General features: G+C 41.8%; 1 protein-coding gene across 1 annotated transcript; it reads left to right on the top strand.

Annotated features, from left to right (window-relative positions):
• LOC141009776 (uncharacterized) lies at positions 1-24,394 on the top strand. Its single transcript, XM_073482478.1, has 4 exons — positions 1-234; positions 1,640-2,690; positions 22,499-22,556; positions 24,317-24,394. Exons 1-4 carry the CDS (start codon positions 1-3, stop codon positions 24,330-24,332), a joined length of 1,359 nt encoding a protein of 452 aa, XP_073338579.1. The 3' UTR covers positions 24,333-24,394.
• Positions 24,395-27,166: the final 2,772 nt, after the last annotated feature.

The raw sequence follows: 27,166 nt of genomic DNA, 5'->3' as shown, positions 1-27,166 counted from the left end.
ATGGAGAAGGGCGCACAGCATCAGCCACAGCTGTCCAAAAGCGCAGAGAGTCCTGCGGAGGACATCTCCAAAGTGCACGACGAGGAGCTGCTGAAGTGGGGCAAAGAGGAGCTGGTGCGGCGGCTGCGGAGGGCAGAGACGGAGAAGAGGGGCGTCATCGTGGAGCACGGCAACCTAATGCGGGAAGTGAACCGGAGACTCCAGCAGCACCTGAACGAAATACGTAGTTTGAAGGTGAGAGGGGCCCCAGGGAGCCAGGTTGTAGCCGGGTGTCGGGCGTTTTATACCGGTGTGTAGGCCACACTGAACAGGCTGATCTGGACCTGTGTGAGATATGGACACAGTTACATACTGTCAGTGAAGGGCAAAATGGTCACTAAATAATAAATGTTATAAACTCATTAAACCTGTTGAATATGGGATATACAGAGTGCAGAATGATAGATGCAATGTATTCATTATATATCAAATGTAATTAAGATTAAATGGCTTAAAAATGCTGATATTTTGCCAATTTTGTCCCAAAATATGGAAATATTCGCTGGTGGAGTCATCAGGTAGACATGGATAGATGAAACGTCGATTGTGTTAATAATATTCCCAGCTTCATGACACACAGGTACATCTAAAAAATTAGAATATCATGGAAAAGTTCATTTTTCTCCATAATTTAATTAAAAAAGTGAAACTTTCATATATTCTAGATTCATTATTCATAAAGTGAAATGTACCAGCTGCTAGTGCTGGAAAAGGAAATCAGCATCTCCATGCTGTTTGGAGATGCTGATTTCCTTTCCCAGCAGCATTAGTAACTGGTTTGCTGACCATGGGATTACTGTGCTTGATTGACCAGTCAACTTGCCTGACCTGAACCCCATAGAGAGTCTGTGTGGTATGGTCGAGAGGAAGATGAGAGACACCAGACCCAACAATACAGATGAGCTGGAGGCCGCTGTCAAAGCAACCTGGGCTTCCATAACACCTCAGCAGTGCCACAGGCTGATCGCCTCCATGCCACACTGCATTGGTGCATTGAACATACTTTTCAGAGGGTCGCCATTTCTGTATTATAAATCCTGTTTTTGATTGGTCTTATGTAATATTCTAATATTTTTGAGATACTGGATTTTTGATTTTCATAAGCTGTAAGCCGTAACAATCAAAATGAAAACTAAACGGGCTTAAAAATATTTAACTTGATGTGTAATGAATCTGGAATATATGAAAAGTTTCACTTTTTTGAAAATAAAATGAACCTTTCCATGATAGTCAAAGCTGCAACTGACTTAGAGCCGAAATCATGAGTCAAATAATCAATTAGTTGATCACCAGAAATGAATCGGCAGTGGTTTGTTTTGACCATTTAACAGTCCAAAAGCCAAATATATTACATTTACTGTCCAATACTCACAATTGAGGGCCTGGAACCAGAGAACGTTTGGAATTTTTGCTTCAAAAGTAACTCAAACAGATTGTCTGTCGATCAACATTTGTTTAATTTTGGTCAGATAAACCTCTCACATAAACACAACTGCATGATGGGAACATTCCTCTCACTTCAAATCACATCAAATGATCAATCTCAGCAAGAATGTGGTTGCAACGCCTCACTGTGCTGCTCTGCTGTGTCTGTGTTCAGGATGTGAACCAGAAACTGCAGGAGGACAACCAGGAGCTGCGAGACCTGTGCTGCTTCCTAGATGACGACCGGCAGAAGGGGAAGCGGGTGTCGCGGGAGTGGCAGCGTCTGGGCCGCTACAGCGCCGGCCTGATGAGGAAGGAGGTGGCCATCTACCTGCAGAAGCTGAAGGAGCTGGAGCAGAGGCAAGTGGAGGTGATCCGGGAGAACCTGGAGCTCAAGGAGGTGTGCCTCATGCTGGAGGAGGAGAGGGTTGTGGCTGTGGCTGGAGGGGGAGGAGGTGGTGGTGTGGGTGGGCAGGGAGGCCTTGGTCGCAGGAGCTCCATTGACAGTCAGAGCAGCTTGTCTCAGGGTGGAAGTGTCCCGGCACCTGGCCTGCTGCGGGACGTCGGAGATGGCAGCAGCACCTCCAGTGCAGGGAGTACAGATAGCCCAGATAACCCCCACCTCAAACCCCCTCTCCTGGGCTCCAGTGCCAGCCCTGGATCTGGTTCAAGACCCGGAGACATTTGTGAATCCACAGGAAGGAGGCACAGTTCCACACCAGAGTACCACACCTTCCCTCAGTCCTGCCGGCCCCGTGGGGGGTCTCTCACCAACCTGGACCCCCGAGATCTTCGGGGACACAGCCTAGAGAAACACAAGTCTCCCACCAGGCTACCATGTGACTCCCACCCCAAACCCTGCAGCTCTGACCTACTAGCCCAGAAACAGCTATTGATGTCAGGACAGGCATCACCAGGCTCTGGGAAGGGCTCAGCCAAGTCCAGCCCAGAGCTGAGTCAGAGACACCGGCCGGTTCACACTGGGGGGGTATGCTGTGGGAGTCCTGAGGCCAAGCAGGCAGCGATGGGGACACCAGAGCACATGAGGAAAGCGAGGGTGATCGTGGGTAGTCCAGAGTCTATACGGCACCACCATCACTATCAGTACAGTCCCGGGATAGAGCACAGCAAGGGGAGGTATTGCAGTGGCTCCCCTGACAGGGACGGGGGTCAGAGGAGGCCAGCGGGAGAGGAAATAGCCCCCCACCACCAGAGTCTGTACAACGGTAGGCACAGGGTAACTCTTATCTTGTTTTTCAATTCATAACCCATTCATAGCCCATAATAACATCAGTGATCTGGCTTTGAGATGATGGATATGAGACTGTTTATTGCACATTATTGCTCTTCACAGAGAGAGCTGTTACATGTTCACTGTACAACCGAGTTTACCTTCAGCATTAGGACTCTCACGGCATACTTTTCTCCTAATTTGATACTTTCACCATACTGTGGTGCCGATTTGATAGCGACAGTCACAAGGCAATTGAAAGTCAGAGGTGCTTGTAGATGAACCGAGCCAGGCTAGCTGTTCCCTTTTTGTGCTAAGCTAAGCTACGAGCTGCAGCCACCAGTCTTCTTTCGGCTGGGGATTTTTTCTGTGCTTTGATGACCTTGATTTATTGCACGTGAGGAAACACAAGGTCACGTATGTCCACACAAAGTTTCAAGAGCTCAGCTAAGCTTAGACCAAGATGGGAGCCAGACATACAGTCACGGACATATATAAACACACACACAGTGTCCATCACTTATGGATGCACCGGCTGTGGCAACAGTGAGGGAGATGTGTTCTCATTTGTGTGTGCTTGTAAGGAGTGTGGGTGATGCAACCCAGTCTCCAGGGCGTGTGGCTTACATTGGTACCCTAGAGGTGTTTTCAGGGCGAAGATGCACACACATCCACTCCGGAAGTGAAAGCAGAGAGAGACAGTATTTAAAAGCACACGTGTGAGGTGGTTTTTAACATGTGTGTACTAAGAGATAGGTCAATACACAAAAGAAGAGTGTATTTTTGTGTGTGAGAGCTGCCTCAAAGCTGTCCACTCACTTTAATTAGCTCACATTTGACAGTTGCTCAACTCTTCTGAAATAGTCAAACCGATCTCTTCCCAAATGCACACCATAAAAGGCTGCTATTTGACAGCAGAGGCTGCACGTGCTTTGAAACAACACATGAAATACATTTGCTTAGCTTTTAAGCCTGACTTAATTTTTCTGCCATTAAATATTCCAAAGGACTCCCCCGTGGTGTTTTTGGTGTAGTCGTTTCTCTCTTTTTATATGTTTCTGAGTGTTTACTTTGAGTGTGACGAGTGTGACTGAATTAATGTGTTGTGTTCAGGGACTGCCTCGGTTCACTTCACCCATCTTTTCTAACCGTGGAACACAATTTACTTTAAGAGTGTTTTGGGGGCTGTTATCAAACAAGAGGCTTTAAAGATATAATAAGTGAGATTTCTGCTTTAAAATGCCTGAAAACGACAAGACCTTTTTTGAGTTGTGTACTTACATTTAGGGCTGAAACGATTACTCGAGTAAATAGAACAATTTGCGATGGGCAAAGAGAAGACAAGGGGCGGAAAAAAGTGTGGGACCATTTCAAGTTGAAACGAAAAGAAAACTCACTGTGAAGCAGATGTGGCTGTTTAGTGGTGTGTTCTTTTCCATCAAGGCGTTACTCATGCAAGTTTGACTGCATTTGTGTTTATTTGCGTCACCAGCGAGTATTTATTTGCCCCAAACAGCCAGATGCCCTTATTCTACACAGGGAACAACGGCATGAACTGAAGATGTGGGTCTGTGTGTTTGAATTCAGGTCAACCTCTCAATGAAATCATTACTCAACAGAGATTTTGGTTTTCTCTCTTCTTTCCCCCCCTCTCCTCTCAGTAATGTTATGTTCATGAAGTACATTTCCGTTCCAGCTCCAGTTGGCTGTCAACATTACAGAACATGAACAACCGACCATGACGGTCCCCTCTGCAGATCGCTGCTGCAGTCAGGTTGATAGAAATGACATATTCTGTGTTCAAAGGTGTTTAGTGTTTAAGGTGTTCGGGACAACCCTTACCTCTGTAAGAGCCGGCTCTATGTCTTTCTTTGTTCATGCAGGTTTTTTTTTTTGTGTGTGTGATCATCGCTTGTTCATGAGTAATGCTTTTTTTGCATTGGGTCTGGGAAATGCTTAAAGGAACTATTACTAAGCAGAACCCTAGAGGGAAACCAGCATGCACCAGTAGGAGTCAAACATTTATCAACCAGCTGCTGGTTGTACTGTAGCACAATACAACCACATAATAGGAAGAGCGTTTGGTGATTGTAATATTGTGTCGTATTGTATGGGTTACAAATGAAAGAAAAAAACCCTGTTTTCCACTACAAGGCTCGAGAACAGCTTCAGTGCTCCTTGTCTTAGATTCTACAAAGTATATCGAACTCTGTAAGAGAGATGAATAGCATTCTCATGGGGTCAGGTTGCTGGCCCTCTGTCTACAGGACAGGTACATGAGGGAGGAGTTGTTGAACTCTAACTGTAATTACTTGACTTTTTCTTGGCGAGGGGCGGTTTTCCAGTGGCCTTGTTCATCAAAGCATGCTCGCATTGTAATTATCTCCTGTATTTGTCTCACAGTTGAAGGCTTACCACCACCTTGACATTAAATAAAGTAAAGGTTGGTGGTTATCTTCAGCTTCCTGCAGCAAAGTAAAAGCACAGAAGAGAAAACTGTTTTGGTCTCCTGCTGTAACAATGAACTGATGATTACTATATGTAGAGGATCACCATGGTGCTGCAGCTGAATGTAGTGAGAACTATTCAAATACACAGTATACAGATACAATAACATTACTTTCCATTTTTATGCAGATGACTCCCAGATTTATTTCTCATTTGATTACAATGACACAGCACAATTGGTAAACATACAATCCTGTCTCACGGATGTAAAAAACTGGCTCTCAAAACTTTCTTTGGCTAAACACAGAGAAATCAGAAGCCGTTATCTTAGATCCCAACCCCTCCAGCACACACCTCACTTCTCACTTAGATTATCTGTATAGTTGCATAAAATCCCAGTGTAGAAATCTTTTTTTTATCTTTGATAACAAATTTTACTTTGACCAGCAGCTGAAAAAAATCATTCAGTTGTTATATTACCGAATTAATAACCCCCTATGAGCCTGAATGCAGCATGGGATCCTCTGGCAGAGGACTGTTATTAATTAATTATCAAGTAATTCCGAAGTCAAAGCTAAAAACCGAGACAGAGCTTTTGGCGTTGGTCTGTTCTCTGTTCTAAATGAATGCGCTATAGCCTGTATAGTGTCATTGACGTCCGCTGGCTGCTGACACCTTAATTTTATAAATAAATTAAATGAAAAAAATCTAGAAGTAGCCTACACTGTCCCTCTAAATACAAGTGATCATCTTACATCCCATTAGCTATTCAACTCACTGTGTTACCTGTGTAGCACCCTGCCTGCTTATGTAGTGCCTGATGGCTGTGTTGGTGAGTGAGTGTGTGTGTGTGTATGTGTGTCCGCACAGGAAATGTTGCTGCTGCAGCGAGGCTATGCCCGCCCTGTCTTTTTACAGTTTACTTTTTGATAATTATCAATAAAAATGATGACATGATTTTCCTCTACCCCCACTGAAAAAGTGAGAAAGTGGGAGGGAGAAAGAGATGGAGGGAGGTAGGGAAAGGGTTAGGGTATGTCTATATCTGTAGAATATGTCTGTGACATATTCTACAGATATAGACAATATAACTGTAGTGACTTGGACATGCTATTTGGTGCTACAACATAATCAGGTATTGTTAACTTGCAAGATGACTTTGTGTAGCATAGCAACTGGAGCGATATAATGCTCTTTACACCCTTGAAACTCTTTGTTTCTACTGTACTAAGCCTCGAGGCTCCACGTTAGAGATTACAGTTGACGTGCTTTTGTATTTCCCGCTGCATCACAGACTGTCTGTATCTGATGCTGTTTGCTGGAACATGAGCTTGTCGCTGCTGTACTATGGAAGTCCAGCAGCAGTAATGATTTATATAGTGCTGAGTGGAAGCGCTCTATATTACAGCTGAGGCCATGGGAAATGGCTTTGTACCTTGCAGGATCCCTGACTCAGCTGTTACCTGAAACAATAGTGGCTGGATGTACTGTAGCATAAGCTGAGATGATGCATGCATATACATCAAAAGGCCATTTGCAACACACTATATGCTCTCAGTAGAAGGTTTTCTGCTTCATGGTTGGGTACACTGGTAGGGCAGGTTTGGTTATTAGGAATAAATAATTACCAACAGTAATTATTAAAAACAATAGTGAAATGATTAATATTTGATTTATGATTTTTTAATCACAGGGCACCACCCTAGAAACAAAGGACCAATAACCAGATGGGAAAACAGTCTCAAAAAGGGGTGTTCACTTTAAAATGTAATTATTTATAAAGGAAGACCAGTAAAGGAAATGAATCCAAGCACTGACCATCACAGCCAGCTGTTAACACAATACACATATATAATATCACAGACAACTGCTCTGTACAATATAATAGAATTTATTCATCATCAGCAAAACAAATCAATAATACTAAATAAATATAATAATAATTCAATTAATAAATAGCATTCAGCAACACTACAGAACACTCAAGCATCAAACAAAACATGCATGTGGCGTGTGTGTGTGTGGGAGAGGGAGAGAGACAAGATGGCAGACGTGATCTCTTATCACGTCACGCAAGAGTCTGAGCAGAGGACACCACAGACATGGTAATGGAGAGTTCATGGAGCAGCTCAGTTTTGTCAGAGGAGTGCTTTATTAGGAAACAAAGGTCTCAGTCAGGTATTAATTTCCTCACTTTGAAACCAAAAAAGATTCAGCAGATCAGCAGAAACCCCCCAGGTGAGGTTGTCACCTTGTGTTTTAGGAACTTGTGATGCACAGATTGCACAGATTCTTCAAAAACAATATCAAAACATGGATTTAAAAATTAGCTCTCACCTCTTGTTGCTGCCTCCTACACAGCCAGTGTAATTCATTCATTCATTAAGCCTGCACCAAGGCCAGCACTTTTACAAATTGAGGTCATTAACTTCTCTCTGCACTGCTGCCTTGGTGTGCTAAATAATTGAAAAGGCCCCGTGTGATTTTCTCCTTTTATAGTAGTGCTGGTAGTATCAATACATGATGTTTCCAAAACTCATACAACCCTCAGGCTATCTGCCTAAGTTTGACCGGGCTTGAGTTGAAGATGTCTTTTCACGAGACACCCCTGTATTACCACATATGATTTAGGATACAGGATATACAGTATTAGTGCACGACTGAATGATGATAGTGCTTTTAATAGAGGGGTCACAGTACTGAGTTTTCAATAATGACCCATGCACTGTGCCATTGAAATTCCTGCACTGTGTAGTCTTATGTAGTCATGTTTTGAAGAAGTGCTGTGACTGCTGTGTTTTCATGCCAGTTGGGAACCATCACAGAGTTAAAAATACCATCATCAACAAGTGTTGATGTAGTTCCCACCTCCAGAGCAGCACTGGGCTGTGTCGTGAGTGAGAAGTAGCGGTGACTGAACTGGAAGATATCACCCAATAAATTTGAATAATTCAAGCATGTATTTGCATGATGTTTAAAAATGTCTACATCGCGAGAATCAAGCTATTACAATATGCACAAAAAAGGTTATTTTCAGTCAAATGTTAATTATATGTAGATGATCTGACTACATTAGCTGTCTTGAATCAAAACCGTGCAAACTGTGATGTGGCCTGTTTACCTTGATTGAAAAGGCGTTGTCCTATGCACATAGATAAGAAACAACAAATATATACAAATATTTTATGGGTGGGTTAAACAATAGAGTCACATAAGAATCTAGATTCTTATCGCCATCAATTCAGAATCGATTCACAAATGTCACAAATCAAAAAGCAGTGAGTTCTCTCATGTTGCTGTAACCCTCTGGACTAACTATGACCAGTGAGTGGGGGAAAAGCAGCAGCACGTTCAGTCAACAGCCAGATAGAAGCTTGAATGAGCTAATAACGCTTGTACCTCTGAAAAATCACTGATCCACTTTGTTTGTCCGGGAAACTCCTTCTCTTTTGTTTAACATAACCTTTTAAAGTTATTATTTGTATGTTTTCTTCAGTCAATGCCCCTCTTTATTTGTGACACCTTTGTTCTAATCAACAACCTTCAAAAAACATTTTGAAATTAGATGCACATTGGTGACACAATAGCAGTTTGAATAATAATAAGCGCTTTTGAGGCTTTTGAAGTTTAGCTAGAGTTTTGCACATTTTGAAAGATTTCGCTACTTTCCATTTCAAATAGTCGCAGCGTGGCTCCACATGGCTGGCTGTGACTATCTCGTAGCAAGTGTATAGGAGAAGTCTGTAGATTAGGTGTGAAGTTGCAATCTGACTTGCCAGAGTCACTACTTCATGACCCCTTGTGGTGTAAACTTCTGTAAACGTGAGCCATAGTTGTATCCTTTCTCTAAAGATGTTCACTTTCAGAACTGTTCTGCCTGCTGCAAGTTCAGCCTTTTGCCCGTTTATGGTAATTTTTCATTGGAATGATGTCACTCATGGACATGGACAAGTCAATGTGTGTGATAAAGAGGCATCAAGCACGTTAGGTGATTATCTTGTAATGTACTGATTTCCAGAAATTGCAGCACCATGATACTGTCGTTATCGTGGGCAATGTATCAGTTGCATCGAATCGTGGGGAACTGTGTGATTCCCACCCTTACTGTATCCACTGGAGGACCAGACTGAAAAATGACTCTTAATGAGGTATCATCTTTGGTTATGAGAGGTGAAGCCCAGCTGGTGTTGTTGCCAGCCCTGGGTGGAGCTGTGCTGCTGAATCAGATGGGAAGAATTAGTGTGCAAAACTCATTAGGCTCTGCAGCAGACTCCAGTATGCAGTGGCAAGTCTGCATACACCCACACATGCACGTGTTAACATACACAGTCGCACACACTCCAAACATTATGCAGTTACATGCTGAAGCACGTGCTCAGACATACGGCGAGTATACACACACTCTTAGTGTCCTCATCAGCAGCATGAACACACTTTTACACATTCTAACATGTATTCCTCAGAGTAGAAAGTACCGTACCAAACCTCAGGGTGCTCATTAGATGGGTGACACTCTCCTCTATCCATTCATACACAACTATTTGTGGTGCGTGTGGACATGCAGGCAGTAAAACACAATTTCAAATTGCTTAAAACTTTTAAAAAAAATCCCCAAAACAGCCTGGAAATTTAGATATATGGAAAGCCAAGCTTAGACAGGCAGTGCCTAAAACCTGAAAATAAAGGAAGTAAAGATCAGAAAATCACATGACATTGCCCATGTGTTTATCCCATCGAAGTGTATGTAGATCTGAAGTGTTTGTGTTACAGCAGCCGTCAGAACTGAGCAGTACTGTGGGACCTTTCAGCATCTTACGGGAAATTAATCCCGCATCTGAAACCACAACAGCACCACAACAGCTCTTTAAAAGAAGCCATAACACTGCCATAAAAGGTTAAGTGGGTTAGCTGTGGTGTTTAAATGGACAGAATCATTCTCCATTCATGGTTTTCTATTAGCACTGGAGATCTGACACACAACATGCCCTCAAGCCTGTTCAGGTTTTGTGGTTTCATGTTTAAAAGCTCTCTCTCTCTCTCACTGTCTCTCTCTCTCTCTCTCTCTCTCTCACCCACACACACACATACATACACACACACACACACACACACAGGGCTTAAGGGCTCCATGTAACAAGCTCCCACTGTTCAGATAAGCCCATTTAGGCAGCGCTGGTCTAATTGAATTTGTCTGCTCCAGACTGAAATGAGTGTGATTTGTGAGGTGTGTGTTTCTCTGTGTGTGTGTGTGTCGGTGCCTAACGTGAACCTCAGCTGCTTCGGTGTCAAACTGGAATGTAATTTGTGCTCTCCAGAGACTGTGGGAGGGAGGCATGGAGCTGGCAATGAGGTGCTGTGTTCGTCCATCTACATATTGACATTTCCCATCCACCTCGTCCAGCCACCATATACTGAATCTTTTAAAAGATTTCCTTTTATGAGCAGTAATCCTGATTTACATTCAACAGCCTTTCCTTTAATATGCAGAGTATGTTGTGTTGATAAGTGTACAGGATTTGATGTTTGAAGTAAATGTGGGTTTGTGGTTCATCTTTATGGTTTCACACTCAATTGTACACATGAAAAGCTGTGTTAAAGTGAACATTCAACATTTTGGGGAATACGCTTATTTGTTTTCTTGTAAAGCGTTGGAGGAGAACATTATTACTACTCTCAGGTGAGTGAGATTTGAAGATAGCTCAGAGGCTGTTAGCTCAGAGGTTATTGTTGTTTCCCATAGCGCCATGGATCTTGAAAACAGTCCCATTGTGATGGAAATTCTGTAGAGATGGTGGCCTTGTGGTTATGAAGAAGATGCCAGGAGGCCTGATGTCTTAAGATGCAGCGTTTGCTGACAGGCTTCATCAAGGAGAATAATAGCGACCGGTACAGTGTGCCAACCACTACTATTCTGAAGAGCATTCCGATCAGTAGTCTATTTAACTATTGCTGGATGTCCATGTTTACTTAAGAGTATGCTATACGCTATCTTTGGGTTGACGCACATGCATTCTGTACACAGACAGAATAATCAGTCTAGTCTGAGATGTGCTGCTTGGTGAGAGACAAATGTCTCCAAGGACTGATGGAGGGGTTTGTTTACTTCAGTCTTATCAAAGGCAGCTGCACTCAGCTAAAAGAAACAGCATAGAAGAAGGTCACGAACTGTGAAGGAAAATTCCTTCACAGTCTCCTTCTTGCATGGTCACTTAGTTTGTGAGGATGGCCTGCTCTAAGCAGATTAACACATGTGCCATATTCCTTCTATTTCTTAATGATGGATTTAACTGAACTCTGGACGATGTTCAGTGACTTGGAAATGTTTTTGTATCCATCCCCTGACTTATACTTTTCAATAACCTTTTCACAGAGTTGCTTGGGGTGTTCTTTCTCTTCATGGTGTAATTGTAGCCAGGAATACTGATTAACCAGTAATTGGACATTCAGACACAGGTGTCTTTATAATACAATCACTTGAGAGACATTCACTGCACTCAGGTGATCTTCATTTCACTAATTGTTAGACTACTAGCACCGACTGGCACCCACCCCTACTCTTCACCATTGTTACAGTCTCTTAGAAACTGTAATAAGTTAGTCCCAATTTCTGTGGACATTCGTACAAAAGGTTGCACTTATGAATCTTATATTCCAGTAATTAATTTCCTACCCTTTCTTACCCTTCCTGCCTCTGTCACTGGTTTGACTCCTGTCTGTTGCCCACAAAAGCTGTAAAGCACCATAGCTCTTATCCTGAGTCAATAGGTAATGTGAGGTCAACAAAAGGTACAGATTTATGAAGAGATACCGGTCATCACATTACATCATCTAAACTGTAGCAAATTGCTCAGAGGATTTGTGGCTCTTACATCACAGCCAGTCAGTATCAGCCAATTTAGGAAATGAGAAAGGCCTCTTTTGTCATCATTCATCTGCTGATGGACCCAGAGTTAAACAGGCTGAGTCCTCTAAAATGGCCTGTCTGGATCTGGATCTGATGTGTGTGTGTGTGTGTGTGTGTGTGTGTGTGTGTGTGTGTGTGTGTGTGTGTGTGTGTATGTGTATGTGTGTATGTGTGTATGTGTGTGTGGAGTGGTGCTTTTGTTTGCTTTAAAAGAGTCAGGTATGGTGGTGTTGACTGCAACAGATGGCCAACATGCATGTTTGTAGGATCGCTGCAGTATTTGTTGGGCTCAGCTGGTCCGGGCACACACTACTGTGCATGGGCAGAAAGTATCTTTGTGGCGAGCTGAACATGCACACAGTCAGTCATCTAGCTTCTGTCAAGGGAGTACATAACGTATTATGCTTCGGCTGCTATTAATAAACACAAGCCACATACCTCTGGATACCTGCAGCTTTTGGACTGTCACTAAAATAAACCTGAGTACAAACATTTGAAGATGCTCTTCGAACTGCTTATACAGATATAGCCCCAGTATTTAAAATGTCACATGTAGCATTTTAAAATTACTGAGTCATTTTCATATTCTGATGAAGACATTAGTGGTACACCACGAACAGTTGGACAGCCATCACTGACAGGTAGGTTGTGTAGGATGTTTTTTTCTCTACAACACACAGAGGTCACCTTTTTCCAGATGAAAACAGATTCTTTATGCTTTAAAGGGTCAGTTTACCCACATAGAGAACATATTCCCACTAAAGGGGGATTTGTAGTTGTATTTTAAGGGGTTATAGAGAAACTACACAGCATATGCAATCATCTGCTATGGCTATGCATCTTTTGCCACTTTAGCCCCATTTTTTACAATTATAAAGAGACACACATGAGGACTACAGTGGCAACAGAGAGACTGCATTAACAGTATTGCCTGGGCAGGCAGAGCAGGATGACTGCTCAGTGAACTTAATATCCCCATCAGTTTGTTTATGCACACCCATATAAACTACTTTGGAATCAAACAAACCCTTTTAAGGGTTAGGGTTAGGGTTACAGATGATTAACGAGTTCTCTGATTCCCTGATCTCTGTTTACAGCCATCTAAAGGCAGCAGGTATCTGTTTCATCTGCAGTTTGGAGTGATGGTGTCATTGTCAAGCCACAATTACATAGGGCAGATGTGCTGGTACAAATGTATGCAAATAGCACCAGACTATTGCAAAAATAACCAAAAATATCCACTGAAATCTGCTCTCTGCTGTTTATCTGAGCTGCTGTATTAATGTCTGACAATGGAACTGTTTGTGCCATGCAGGAGGTCTCCTTGTGTTAAGATAAGATAAGATAAGATGACCCTTTATTGATCCATAGAGGGGAATATAAGAGTTGCAGCAACACAAAGACAAAGTAGCAAGTAGATAGGATAGGATAGATGTTCAAATGTTTGAATTGTAGTTGGAATTTTAAAGGAGGGGCATTCCTGCAAGCTATTTTGTATTGTTGTGTTGTTAAACCGCATAGCATGCCTTTAAGAAAAGAAAACTGAATACCGAATGAGTTGGACCAGATGGTTTATGATGAGTATTCAGTCAAAGGCAGTGCATCAAAGTTTATGGTCTAATATCTTAAAATTGAATTTCCCGTTAAAATGATTTTAAAAAATGATGTCATCATCAGCTTCATTGTCTTCATTGGAAATTTGCATCAGCTACACTATTCACATAGTAAGTACTCTTGTGTGTTGTCTGGAGTAGACTGAAGATGAAAAAACAATACTAGAATACTGTACAAGGAGTACTTGTGCTTTTTTATCATACAGATATGCTAATACAGTTCATGTATAGTGTTCTGTTTACATGGTGTTCTGTGTAGATGTTACTGTTTCACTCAGTTTGAGAAAAATACCAAGCGACATATCGGAAACAAGAGGCTCCATCTTTCTTTCTCATTAGTGTCCCTCCTTACCAAAACACTGACAGTCGCCTTGCACAGCAGTTTTTGTCTCTCAAACAGGCAATTTGCTCAGGTTTTATTTCATTGTTTAACTATATGTAGCCATGTAGTGTGTACTTTAGAAGCGTAGTATTGCAAATAATAATAATTGGTATTGGAAAAACAGCAGTATGTTTTATTTATATGATTTATTTTGGTCCAGGTGAAGAATCCCTAAAATAGATAAAAATAATTCACATATATATAAGGATTCTGACCTTCCTCCCATAATGCATTCCTGGCTCAATGGGTGGGGTTTTATCTGTATGATGAGCCCCCATCAAAAAGGCTTTAGTGGGTTGAAGAGGATGATCACAATGAGCCACAAGCTAAATCCCTTCATAATCAAATGATCCTAATCATTTGAGATCTATTTAAGTGCCTCTGAGACAACATGTCCCCCTGCCATCATAAAAATTTCTCTGAATCATGTTGTAATGAAAGACGACTTTGTCGAGGATGCTCAACCTGACCTTTACATCCTCCAATACACCCACCTCTGCGATCGCTGACTGAAAACTGTAGCAACGTTCTAGAAATCCAGTTTTGTGATAGATAGGGATCAGAGGGTGAGCTGCCTCTCAGCCAGTCCTCCATTACCTTACACAATAGGAGGGTTTCGATAACAGATGGATGGATTTATACCTTTCATGACCCCCTTCTCTGGTCTCTTGTTACAACTTTTCTCTAACAAGTTATTTTCGTTATTCTAAAGCCAGTGTGGCTAGCTTTCTTTGTGTGGCTGGCTGGGTCAGTCTACACTGTCCACATTGAAACCGTGTGGACTCATAGGCGCGTGCCAAGTTCTGTAATTGGGGCTACATTGTCAACAATATATACTAATGCTGTCAATCTTTATCTACAATCCTGTTTGAATTTCATTCCTCATCCTTTTTAATATTTAAAAATTTTTAAATGCTCAAATTTAGGCTAAGTATTATGTAGCTTCTCACCAGGGGTCTCAAATTCAAATTAGCTTGTGGCCACTGCTGGTTTTGTCATCTTGTAGGAGTAGAGCCGCACAACGAGAGCCTCATTAAACTTTTAACATGGAGAGAGTTAGGAGAGCTGAATGACAAGACGATGGTGGAGGATTTGTTTTTCAAGGCGGAAAGTAAAAGCGCCTGTTTGGCAATATTTCGGATTTAAACTCCATCATAATAGAGAACCCGATAATGTTAATGAGGGAAAAGGAGTTGTTTCCTCACTGAGAAGTTGCAGGTGTGCAGCCTGTCGCCTGCTGCTTCATCAAACAGCTCCTTATTGTGAAACAGCTGCAAGCACTGGTGTATGAAAACAGCATTTCTGTTAGTTTGGTATGATACCGGGTTGAATACTCTGTTAACTGTGTCCAGTCCACCCTGCTGACTTTGGCCTCGTCTACCTATGAAAAAACATTCAATGTCCAGTTACACTTTCAAAATAAAGGCCCATAAACTACTTAGTTAAGGAAAAGATTATGGTTTGGCTTCAAATAACTGGTTCCTTAGAACAGTCACTAAACCCTAGTCACCCTGGACAAAGTCCCATGCCTTAATGTCCTGACCAACCCAACCCTCTGCCACAAACTTTCTGCCTCTTTACATGTACCTGTTGTGCCTAGGCTAGGCAAACTGTCGCACTCATACGTTGTCCTCTGGTTGGTTGGCAGGTCTATTACATGCTTTGGTGTGAAACTGGGCTGGAGTATTACATGACTCTGTTACTGTATTAATGAAAGTGGTGCTGTGGACATTATACTGAATTTAGAAGACAATAGGAAACCCTGAAGAGAGTGATGAGCCTGCATTAATAGAATATGAAAACAGTGTTAGATCAGAAAACAGGAAGCTACAAGAATGTGATGAAACGTATTTATAAAGCAGGGAAAATAGAAATAAGGCCTTCAAAATAAAAACCTTCTGTCTGCAGTTGAGGTAAGTGTAGGCTCTAGCCAATATTTGAAAAGTTCTGTTTCTTATGAATATTTTTAGCAGCACCCTGAAGTGCAGCTAAACGAGGGATGATTTGATGTTCCCAGACAACATCTATCCTCCAAAATTACTTTAGAGGAACTTTGGAAAATGAATGAAGCAATAAGGCTCACCTCGCTTCAGGAGCTTTGGTTTTGTCATTAAAGCGTGTGAAGAAAAGTATTTGAATCACACCAATTAAATAACAGTGACTGTAAAGTAACGCTTGAACTGGACACACTAGCATGAAAAATAGGTTGTGTGAATCGTCATATCCAATTATCTTCCTTTGTTTATCCATTCCTATCTAGTTTCAATTTGTTGATTCCATAATTTGACTGTTTAAAATCTGCTGCTGCAATGATGAAATTTCCCCAGGGGCATTATTAAACTTACATCTGATCTCATCTCCACCATGTGGGTGTGTGTTCCCTCATCCAGCAGCGGTTTGCTAGGATAAAGTTCTCGTATGGCAAAACAAAGGGAGAGTTCACTGGCTCTTATCTCAGTGTGAATTCCCCGTGGGGAGGTTGGAACAGACATTCATGACCCTCAGTGCCAGCTTAGTTCCCGCAATCTGTTCCCCCAGCAAGAGACAACTGGTATGTCTGCATGTGTGTTTGACAGAAAACCGGAAATCAGATTCGGTGTGTGTGCGTGTGTCAATATGTTAGTGCATGTGTGTGTGGCAGAAGTCCCAGCTTCCATTTTTTTCTCCACTGCTGAGACTTTTGAGCTGAATAGGGGACTGTGGGACGCTCAACAATGTGTGTGACGCATGTTGACAGGCTGACGCAGGCTGTGTGTGTGTGTTTGAAGAACGGTGAGTATTTACCTTGGTGATGTGTCATAACAGCAATGTGCCAAGCTGAAGGTCACTGTGTCTTTCAGGACCACTGTGACTAACTCTAAAAGTAGCATGCACATCCCTCGCTCTCTCCTTCCTCTTCCTGTAATTCTTTCTCTCTTCTGAACCCTTTTTGCCCCATCCCATAGCACTCCCTTTGTCCTTATTCCAGTACTTTTCTTTTTTTAAGCGTTTACAAGGTAAATTTATTGCCATTTTTAAAAAGAACAAAACTTTGAGTCCTTTGTGCTACATCTATTTTTTAAATGGAGTGTTTAAAAAGTGAGGAGTCTCACAACCTGAGGAAAGAAGGGGGTCAGGGTTGGTTTCTAAAATCAACAATCAGCTCCTTGGTTTTTGCTGATGTCGAGCAGTAGATTGTTCTCTGTGCACGCCTTTGTAGGATTGTTGATTTCCTCCCGATATGAACTCTTGTCGCTGTTTTATAATGCAGCCGATGTCGAAGGTGTCGTCCGCTTATTTCACTGTAGAGTTCTCTTGATGTGTGGGAGTGCAGTCATTAAAGAACCGGTCTTTTGTTTAAGGCTGTATTCACAGGCGTAGAGAAATATTGATAAATAAGACACGACTGAACAACACACAAGCACACTGACTGATGAAGTCACTTAAATTGAAGTGTTGTAAAGTGTTGGTGTAAATTACCCCATTACTGAACATTTATGTAACCATGTCTAAATGATAAAAATCCCCTCACTTTAACAGATAAAGCCAGTAATGTTGCACTATTTCATATTTGAAAGAAGCATATGTGCATGTATGGCTTCCACATGGATTTCTGTTAATTATTTGTCTTTGTTCTTCACCATAATGAAAATAAACTATAACCTGAGACTCTCACTTCCTCTTCACTACCAAATCAACAACCATGACACATATTGAGGGCACAACCCCTTTAATAATAGATAACATAACAGACCTAGGAGTCCCGAGTTCAGGTCGGTTCGCATTTTAAAGAAGCAAGCAATGATTAAGATATTTTCACAAAATAGATTGGAGGAGTAAAAACTATGCATTGCTTTTTCAGTTTAAAGAGTCTTGGTAGAAGAAATCTCACAGTTCACAGTTCTTGAATCAAATACACCCATGAATTCCTTGTTCTGTGGACTAAAATAAAAAGCCATAGAAAAAGAGATTTTTGTCTTGTCACGTCATTATAGGCGACATTATGGAAGGTATAGTTCTGTCGTGTTTCATATGACTAAGCGTACAATTAAAACTATTTATTCCTATCTCATAATATATCAGACTTTGATCTTTTGTCTGCCTGCTCATCCTTGTGTCCAAGGCCAATCATTTATTTAAAAAGATCTTGGCTATTTAAATGTTCTTTAAAGGGTATTTTGTTGAAAGTAACTAAAAAGTAGTGTAAAAAGTAATATATTGCTCTACGCAGACAGTAATATTCTAACGTAATATATTACTTTAAAATGAAGGTAACTAGTAATATGTAATATATTGCAGTTTGAAAGTAACTTGCCCAACACTGGCAGTAAATCTGAAAAATCACAAGATAGGCTTCCACCTGAGAAAGGAACTTACCAGTTAATTACCATCTCAGAACAGTGCCAGTAAGAAAGTACACATTTGTATGTAGTAATCTTGAATATTATACTACATAGTGGATTGTGTTGATGACATAGCCTGTCCTTTGTGTATAACTGTACTCGTACTCGTCTTTCCTTTGACATCAAAGGGTTAAAAACACCTGCATCTGCTCCCTGTGTTGCAGAGACAGGCGGAGACTGGGTAAATGCATCTGTGTATGATTGTGTGTGTGTGCAGTATGTGTGAGTGCAGTTTATTCTCCAGGCTTTTAACGCTGCATTGTGTCAGGATATTCTAGAGTTGTGATTGGATCCTGGCTGAAGTGGCAAAGCTGTGAAACAGGGATGTGTCGCGGAGTAATCCACACACCTTTCATTTCCTGTTCTCGCTGTCAGTCAGCTCTCTTGTTTTTAGGTGTGTCAGTGCAGCAGTGTTGGGCACAGATGGTTGAGCTGCATTCAAATGGGGCCTGTTTAACACATGTACCTAATTATGGGTTTTCTATAATGAAGGCAGATGCAACCAAGTCGTTTTTCTAAATTGAGCTTACGAAGTCAGTAGGAAAAATTAACACACAAAGGGCCCAGTAAACAAGGTGCAGCAAGTAAGCTTGAAAATGAGAGCCCAAGCCTGGAGGTGTCCTTTTCTTGTTGCTAGGTAACTGCAAAATCAGCTGTCAAACATGTTTTTTCACAAGTCTCTGTTTAGTTACGGGCTAAGATGTCAACACCTTGCTGGTGTCATAGCAGATTGTTAACCTCATTGAGGAATTACCTAACATCAGCGACTCCAACCTGGATCTAAATACAACATTTTACAATTTGAAAACTAAACTTAACCAACCTTATACTTAAAATTGCAATAATCCATATTGTTATATTAACAATTGATCAAATGGCTATGTTTAATCTTAAAGGTGTCTCCAGTAGTGATGAACCCACAGAGAATTACCATCTGAGTCTACAGTTCCTGACCTGTCCAGCAGACAAAGTTAGATAGTGTAGCACACCGGTAGTTATTGACTCATATATTGCATGTAGATTTGATTCGTCAGGTCCTGTGGGTGGAATAGCTCTCGCAGCAGTAGCCAAGCTTGACACCAGAATGAATCAGGCCATACAGAAGGAATCTACATCATCTCAATTAGCTGAACAGGACTCTTTTCTCTTTTACAGCCCCACATTCATGATGTCGGCTGATTGAACCAATGATTTTATACATAAAAGTCTTGCCTACTGCAGATTTACTGTATGACGGGTCATATGGGGCCTCTTTTTTTATGAGCAAGTGGGTCAAGAAGGTGGTGGAGCCTTGGAATATCTGGCAGGAAAGTCATTAAGTGTTGACCTGAGGGCCTGCTGGATTCTGGGATGCTACAGTACAGCAAAATCGAGAACGTACGCACACACATGGATGCAGATGAACAAATGCAAGCACACATATGTGCACGATAACACACACAATGGTGAGATGGTCGGGGCTGTCAGCAAAGGTCTCTGGCAAAGTTCGTCTGAAGCTGGCAGCTTGCTTGGCCTTGATCTTGTACAGGCTGTGTGTGTGTAAATGTGTGTGAGCGTGCATGAGATTGTGTAATGTGAGGCTTTGCGTGTGTGATCAGAGGTCCTGTGTTAAGGACAGGTCTGCTAACTAGGCCAACAGCTGCTTCCCAGGCAATTCATCTTTGAAGACCCTTTTTTCCTATTATTTCAACTCAGGGCCATTTTCCATATTCATGGAGCGCATATTCAAGTACACTGACCATCACACGCAAACGCACACCACACTAACATTTACACACTTTTTTTTAATCCCTTTGTAGACGCGCACACATGAAAAATACAAGTGTCCAGGTGTCGGCTCCAAGCCTGCTTCATGTGTTATGTATTCAAATAGATGCAGCATATTCACCTTGTGTGTTTGTGTTTGTGAGTGTGTATGTGTTTGTGTAGCAGCGTGGGTAGTCATAATTGTGCACAACAGAAATTAGACTTTGTTCGCTCAGCCCCCAACCCCCATTTGTGTGTGTGTGTGTGTGTGTGCCTACCCTTTCATATTGAACAGAAGGCCAGTTCTCTCATGCAAAGAGATCCTGTTCTTGGTTTTTCTGTCTTTTCCTAACAAAACAAAAATGAAATTACAGAACAAACGGCCAGAAAACTAACACACACGCACTCTCCTTCCCTCTCTTCCTCCCTGACACACTCCCTCTCTCTTCCTCCATCCCCTCCTTCCTCCGTCCATCACTCTCTCTGACACACACAGTGAGGTGCATTGAAGCGAAGCAGAGCACACAGCTGTGAACCAGCCCAGAGGCCTGTCCTTCTGTGTGTGTGTGTGCGTGTTTGTGAGTCTGACAGCTTGGACCACTGAGACGCAACTACAGGAGTAAGCAGGTCAACATGAGAACGAGGGCAGTACGAATGTTTGAGACAGATAAGTGGAGTAACACAGGTTGATCCAGAGAACTGTCAGTGTTCGCTCTTTAATTAGAATATTCATCATCTTCACATGCACACTCATACACATACACACACACGCACAGACTGGTTAAGCTGTGTTTGAGGGTTGATAAATGACCACAGTCAGTGGTCAGCCTCTCTTCCTCTCCACAGCTGCTCTGCCACATGCTCACTTGGAGTTGTACAACATGTACAGCACGCCTCTAGCTTCGCTGTGCTAAACTGGCGGAAACGGCTGGTTCTGCAGCAGCGTGTGTCCGCTGCAGTCCAAACACAATCTCCCCCCGGTAATCACTGACACGCTGGGTTTCGGTCATTCTGACGTGGGTGTGATGAATATGAATATTCCACATACACTGTTTAGCTTTGACTAATGCTAGAACACCTGTGACATACAAATGGCAGGCATATTTTCTGGCCAATAGATCGATGATCGATATATATATATATATTTATATTTATATATTTATATATATTTATCGTGATAAGAGCTTGAGTTTATGAAGACTTAATCATCTGTTCAGTCTCAATTATTTAGGATAGTCTCTTCATTTCTTACTGTCCAGCAGCATTTCTCTTAGCTGTTCTTTCTCTGTTTTTGAAGAGCCAACTGCCAAAATCCTGTAAGTTGAAACCACCAGTGATCTAATACTGTAACCAAGGTGAATTGAAAAAAATAAACCAAAAAACCCCCCCCCAAAAAACAAGCTGAACACAGTGCAGATGTATTCATATACAGGCCTGAGTATATCACTGAAAAAAGATAAAGACCCCTGCTGAGAGACGGCGTGAACACCAGCATTTGTCCAATCCGCATAAATCAAATCAACACTCATCCTCAGCACATGGACAGAGAGAGGCATGTTTGGCTGATGGGTAAAACACCGACCAGTCTGTTTGACAGATAATAAGAAATCGTCTCCTCTCGTCAAACCAAGCTGGAATCCTTGTTTCAAAAACGGCCTCTGTTGCTACAACAAAAAGAGCTGCTGGCATTGAAACAGCAGAATTCACGAGCAAAATAGATTACAGCTTCTTTTTTCTCTAATCGGTGTAATTATGTGTGTGTTAGACAGTTACAATATTTGCTGTGGCTGGCTCTGTTCCTACCAAACTGCCACATCATTCAGCTGCAACTGTGCTGCTGAGATACAGACAGGATCACGACTGGAGGAAGGAGGGAAAACAAGCATCTGCTTTACCTTGTCAACATGTTCTCTTCAATAATTCATTTTTATACTGTTATTGCATACAGGAAGCTGGTCCCTGACTGAAAGTGATATTCCTCTCTTACCTGAATGCGTAAGAATTTTAAGACTTTTTTGCAGCCAGAACAGATTCAAACACACTGACATATCTGTGGTAACTGTCACAGAAAGAAAAGACAAGAGAGGATGATGGGTAACAGGAAGTGCTGGCAGTGGCTGCCCATCCGTGACAGGAATCAAAAGTGGATTGACAGAAAGAGAAGAGAGAGTGTGTCAGCGAAGCAGCAGTTCAGAGTGAGGAGAGAGGAGCGTGCGTGTTTGTGTCTGCCGGTGGATGAAAGTCACACGCAAAACACTCAATCACAAGTGACAGTGACCGCTGCCATTGATTTGATTATTCATTCTTTCTTCTTCTTTCTTTTTGCAGCTCTGATCTCTGCTGGCTGCTGCACCAACTCCTGTCGGACTGTAAACCTTTGGGAAAGGTGAGTCAACATGCACACGCTCACATGCATGCAGACAAACACTTGTGTCACCACTAAGCTGCTAACAATATAAAAAAGAGGTGATAAATGAGGTCACTGTAACATTTTGGTAATAATCACTGGACACACAACTCTCTACCTGTGTCTCATGTGTTGTGCAGAGACTCTGATGTATGAAGGTGCAGCACAGAGAGCAAAAGAAGATAGAAATCTTGTCATTACAAAATCGTTAGCAGCACAATGATCCAGGAGAGACTGACTTGTGTATCATATATACACAAACATATTCACTGCTCCAATGCGATCTTCTGTGAGCCTTGCGCAAAGCCTGGCACGGGCCACTTTTGTGTAGGCGGTGACAGACAGCATGACTGCAGGAGTGCTGTGCAGTGTAACTGTTACAATGTATTTCCCACCATGAATATTTTTGTAACTGAAAATATCAGAGCAGGAGATCCTGTCCTCGGTTACACTCCCTCTGTGTACAAACGTTTGGGCACATCACGTTTTAGATTCATATAGATTAATAATTTGTGACTCAGAACTTGAACGCATCTGCTCCTTCTGCTGCTGTCCCTGTGGTGTAACTCGTAGCCTGATTACTTGTTTTGAGTGTGCAGGTCAGATGCAGCCCCTCGGACCTCGCACATGCAATGAATGAATAAGAGGACTGTAAGTGTGCAACTCGTTACATATACAGTATGTCGTGTAACGAGTCGCATGTTTAGAGCTGTTGAGCTCTGCAGGCAAGATGATGATGATTCCAACCTTGATAGAAAATACGCCATACAACAAAGTAGTTTTAGCAAGTGGCTTCTTAAATCTAACATTTTTGGAAATTGATATATTAAAAAGGTGCAATATGTAAGAATTTTTGTTAAAACACTCAAGAATCAATGACAATTATCAACAGAATGCAAATGAATAAGAGCTTTGACGTTATTTCAGAGACAATAATGTGTTGTGTTACATACATATCTACTGAAGTTAGCCTGCTAACCAGGTAGCCCCAGCGCATCCTTTTTCATACAACCGCTCCCTGCTCCCAGTCCGAACCACTACCGGCACCGCTAACTGGGCTAACGAGCTAACAGCAGCTACAGATAGCAGCAGTCAACGCTCATTCTGGTGATGCGCTGCCCCATGTATTCCGTTATTACCCAAGCCTGCACACATGATATCACCTTTTCCCAGCCGAGCCACACCAAAAATCAGAATCAAATCACAAAGAGCACAAACATATCCTAAATTTGGCAAAACGTTGTATGTTTTTGTAAAACACCATCACAGCAAGAAGCTATTTGAGGAAAATTCTTTTTAAGGGACTCCCCATAATACATGTTCAACTGCAGAATGTGAACTCGTCTTGAGGTTATTAACCCAAAATTCAGATAAACCACTGAGGACATGACCTCAGTGTCCTCTGTGGTAGCTACAGTTCTGACACATGGAGCAGTTCGAAGTGAAGGTAGCTTGCTGTATAGGGAAAAAAAAGGCAAATTGTGTGTGTGGTGTGTGCAAATGGGAGGTCACCCTGTTGTGACCCTTGCTTTAATGCACTGGCCGTAGGGTGAGTGATGGCGCTGGGTTAATATTTAATGATGAAGCAGGTCTTAATGGTGGAATAAATCAGCCTCCATCTTTTCCTGGAGAGGCAGGATCCTTACATTCTGCTGAGCACACGCTCCACACACACATTTTAAAACACACACACACACACGTATCCATGTGCGGTAATTGTTTCCTTTTTTGTCTTTCAGCTTTGATTCCTCCTGACCATGACATGCCTCTTGATCAGATGCTGCTGTGACAACACACACCCTAGAGAGAGAGAGAAAAGGAGGCTTATTAGCAGGATGAACGGACGGGAAGGAGAAAGGAGTGGATCGATGCATTTATGTATGGACAAATTATCATGAAATTTAAAATCAAGCAGTGAAGGGCGAAGGAGCAGAAACAAGGCGTCACAGAGGAGAAACACTGGAAACACTTGAACACTCTCTCTGCCCTGTCTGCTGCTGCTGCTGCTGCTCCTGCTGCTCCTGCTGCTATGCATTTCCTGTGGACCACCAGAAAAGACTTGACTGTCATTGTTCGGACGGGCAGAGGCTCATCCCTGCATTGCCAAATTAAAGAGAGGAAAAAAAAAAAAAAAAGACAGCTGAGAATCTTTGTGTTGCCAACTAAATAGTCCTACCTCTTTGGAAAGACAGAGACCTTGCGGATGATAGAAGCTGTACACGGAGGAGTAACTTCTCACGCTAACACTGGAGGTTACAGAACGTTTCGCAATCACAATGCCAGTGATCATTTTAAAACTTATTACCAACGTGTGATGATGTTAACTACTTTTACAAAGTCATCGTGGACCTGGAATTAAAGCACAAAAGGAGCTACTAACTATCTAAGAGAGCTAAAGAGTTTTCTGAGTTATTTAAAACACAGTTCTGTTTTATTACAACTTGGGTCTCATTTTTTGTAGCTTTAGTTGTTTTTCTATCATTTGTGGTAACGTACTCACCAAAGTAACTGCTGAGATCTGGGAATATGACAACAAAGTCCATAAGGGCAAGAAACACAAGAGGTCAGACAGACAGAAAAGTCTTAAACTTGTCAGATTAACAAGATTATCTAAACTACTTTGAGTGCTCCCCAAATGTTGATAGTTATCCCTTACTGCCCATGAAACTATGTTTACACACAGGGATAACCTGCATTGACCCCCAATTGGTAGCAAGGTTGACCAGAGCTAACCCATGATGTTCTCCAGCTGCTCAACTTGTGGTTGTGCCAGCAACTGAACACAAGCCAATGCTTTTTAAAGTTTCTGTTTTCAGCTCTCAGATAATTTACTTGTATTTGAATCTCTAGTTAAGGTTTAATTAAGTTTTACTCCTACTTCCCTTTTTTTTTTTAACTTCCACCGAGTGCTGCAACAATTTGTCGATCAGTTGAATGACAGAAACTTAACTGGTTTCTTAATCTTCTAGTATTACTGATTGCTGTCAGTCAGTTAACTATAATGAGAAAGCTGTCTGAAATCACAGATTCTTACATCACCTTAAAAGTTTCCCACTGGCAAGCAACTGGCTTTTATTGTGAAAACTGGCCTAAACAACTAGGAGCCCAGTCTCTTGCCAAAGCGTGTAATAGACCCGCTAATCTACTTGAGGTCAGCGTGTGAGGTCTGATTGTTTGCTTTGTCTTGGCGCAAAAAGTACAGGCATGCACTGAAGTGTAGTACCAGCAGTGGGCAGAAGAACCTCATCAAGTAGTGTCGGTGCCTTTATTTTGAAAATGTAACCTCACGTTGCATGTTTGTTATTGCTACCTTGACCACAGAAGACACAGTGTTGTTTTGATTGGTAGGAAAGGCCAAACGCAAAAAGGGAAATGGTGGACTGGTGAGTCTATTACAAAGTTTGGCATGATAAAGGGTTGCAACTAGACCTGAACACATTTTGGCACCACTTTATTAGCAGATCATAGATTAAAAAAAGAAAAAGCTGTAATGAGCTCATTGAATAACCAGGCGCAGATGAAAGGCTCTTCATGCTATTTGAACAAGGCCTTTCACCTCATCATCCTGTCCTACACAAAACCATTTGAATGGTCACAGATGCTCCTGGCTCAGCCTAACATGAGGAGCACCACCTAACCTCTAAAACCTCACTGACCACTTGTGTTTCTTATCCCATCAGACTTTTTAGGAGCAATCTACTTCACCAGAGCAACAACAATTGGTCAATTAATGGAAATGAAAACATAACTTACTTGCAGCCCTACATTTGTTATACAAGTTACATAATACAATGTTACTATTACTGATAGTAATTACACTCAAAGCTACAACACTTAAAGTCAGGCTGTAATAAAGACAAATTACATTTTGAAGACCTCTGTCGACCACACAGTTTTTTTCATTGAGCATACAGTCAGTTTGAAATTACAACCACACAGTTAATTCAATTTAATGGAAGTTTGACACAGCAGTTACCAGCACCGCTTGCAAACAAGTTCCAGTTGCCATATATGAAAGTATGCGCAGCTTCTGTGTGAAATGTTGCTCCTGTGTAGTTACGAGGCATTTACCCAGGGTGCTGTAACAGAAAGGGTTACACAGAGAACATATAGGGATGTATGGGGGGGAATCTGAATGTTCTTGTTTAGCGGGAAAAAAAGGGTTAGCTAATTCTCTGCTCCTGTTTAGCTTTGTGTCAGGGTCCGTTCCTATACCGACAGTGTTATAGCATTCTAAACCTTGTGTCAGCGTTCAGTCATATATATGGTGCTGTGTGTGTGCGCTTGTCTTAATCCGCACTCCTGGGTATCTAGACATGGACAACATGCCTTGAGCAACATTTTATCTTTGCACGGTAGGGAGGTGTGATATGATGTAATTTGAAAGCTCATTAAATCAGACAGTGTTTTCATTCACGTACCTCGAACGGAAAGAATGGTTGATTCTGATTATATACTAAATAGGGAGAGTGAACATTAAGGGCTGGCAGATATATACCTGATACCTGTGCATCATGTATAAGCTTACATACAATTGATTTTTTTCATATGTTATTTCAAAGTGCTTACATCCAATGAATCTAAAATGC

Source organism: Pagrus major, chromosome 15 (assembly GCF_040436345.1).
Source record: "Pagrus major chromosome 15, Pma_NU_1.0".
Taxonomy (NCBI): Eukaryota; Metazoa; Chordata; class Actinopteri; order Spariformes; family Sparidae; genus Pagrus; species Pagrus major.
This window is presented reverse-complemented; position numbering and strand designations above follow the sequence as displayed.

What these genes read in the sequence shown, in the direction of transcription:
- LOC141009776 (XM_073482478.1), top strand. Translation starts at nt 1, where the DNA reads ATGGAGAAGGGCGCACAGCATCAGCCACAGCTGTCCAAAAGCGCAGAG. An exon ending in ACGAAATACGTAGTTTGAAG is followed by an intron (nt 235 to 1,639) that starts GTGAGAGGGGCC and finishes GTCTGTGTTCAG; the next exon opens with GATGTGAACCAGAAACTGCA. An exon ending in CCACCAGAGTCTGTACAACG is followed by an intron (nt 2,691 to 22,498) that starts GTAGGCACAGGG and finishes TTCTTTTTGCAG; the next exon opens with CTCTGATCTCTGCTGGCTGC.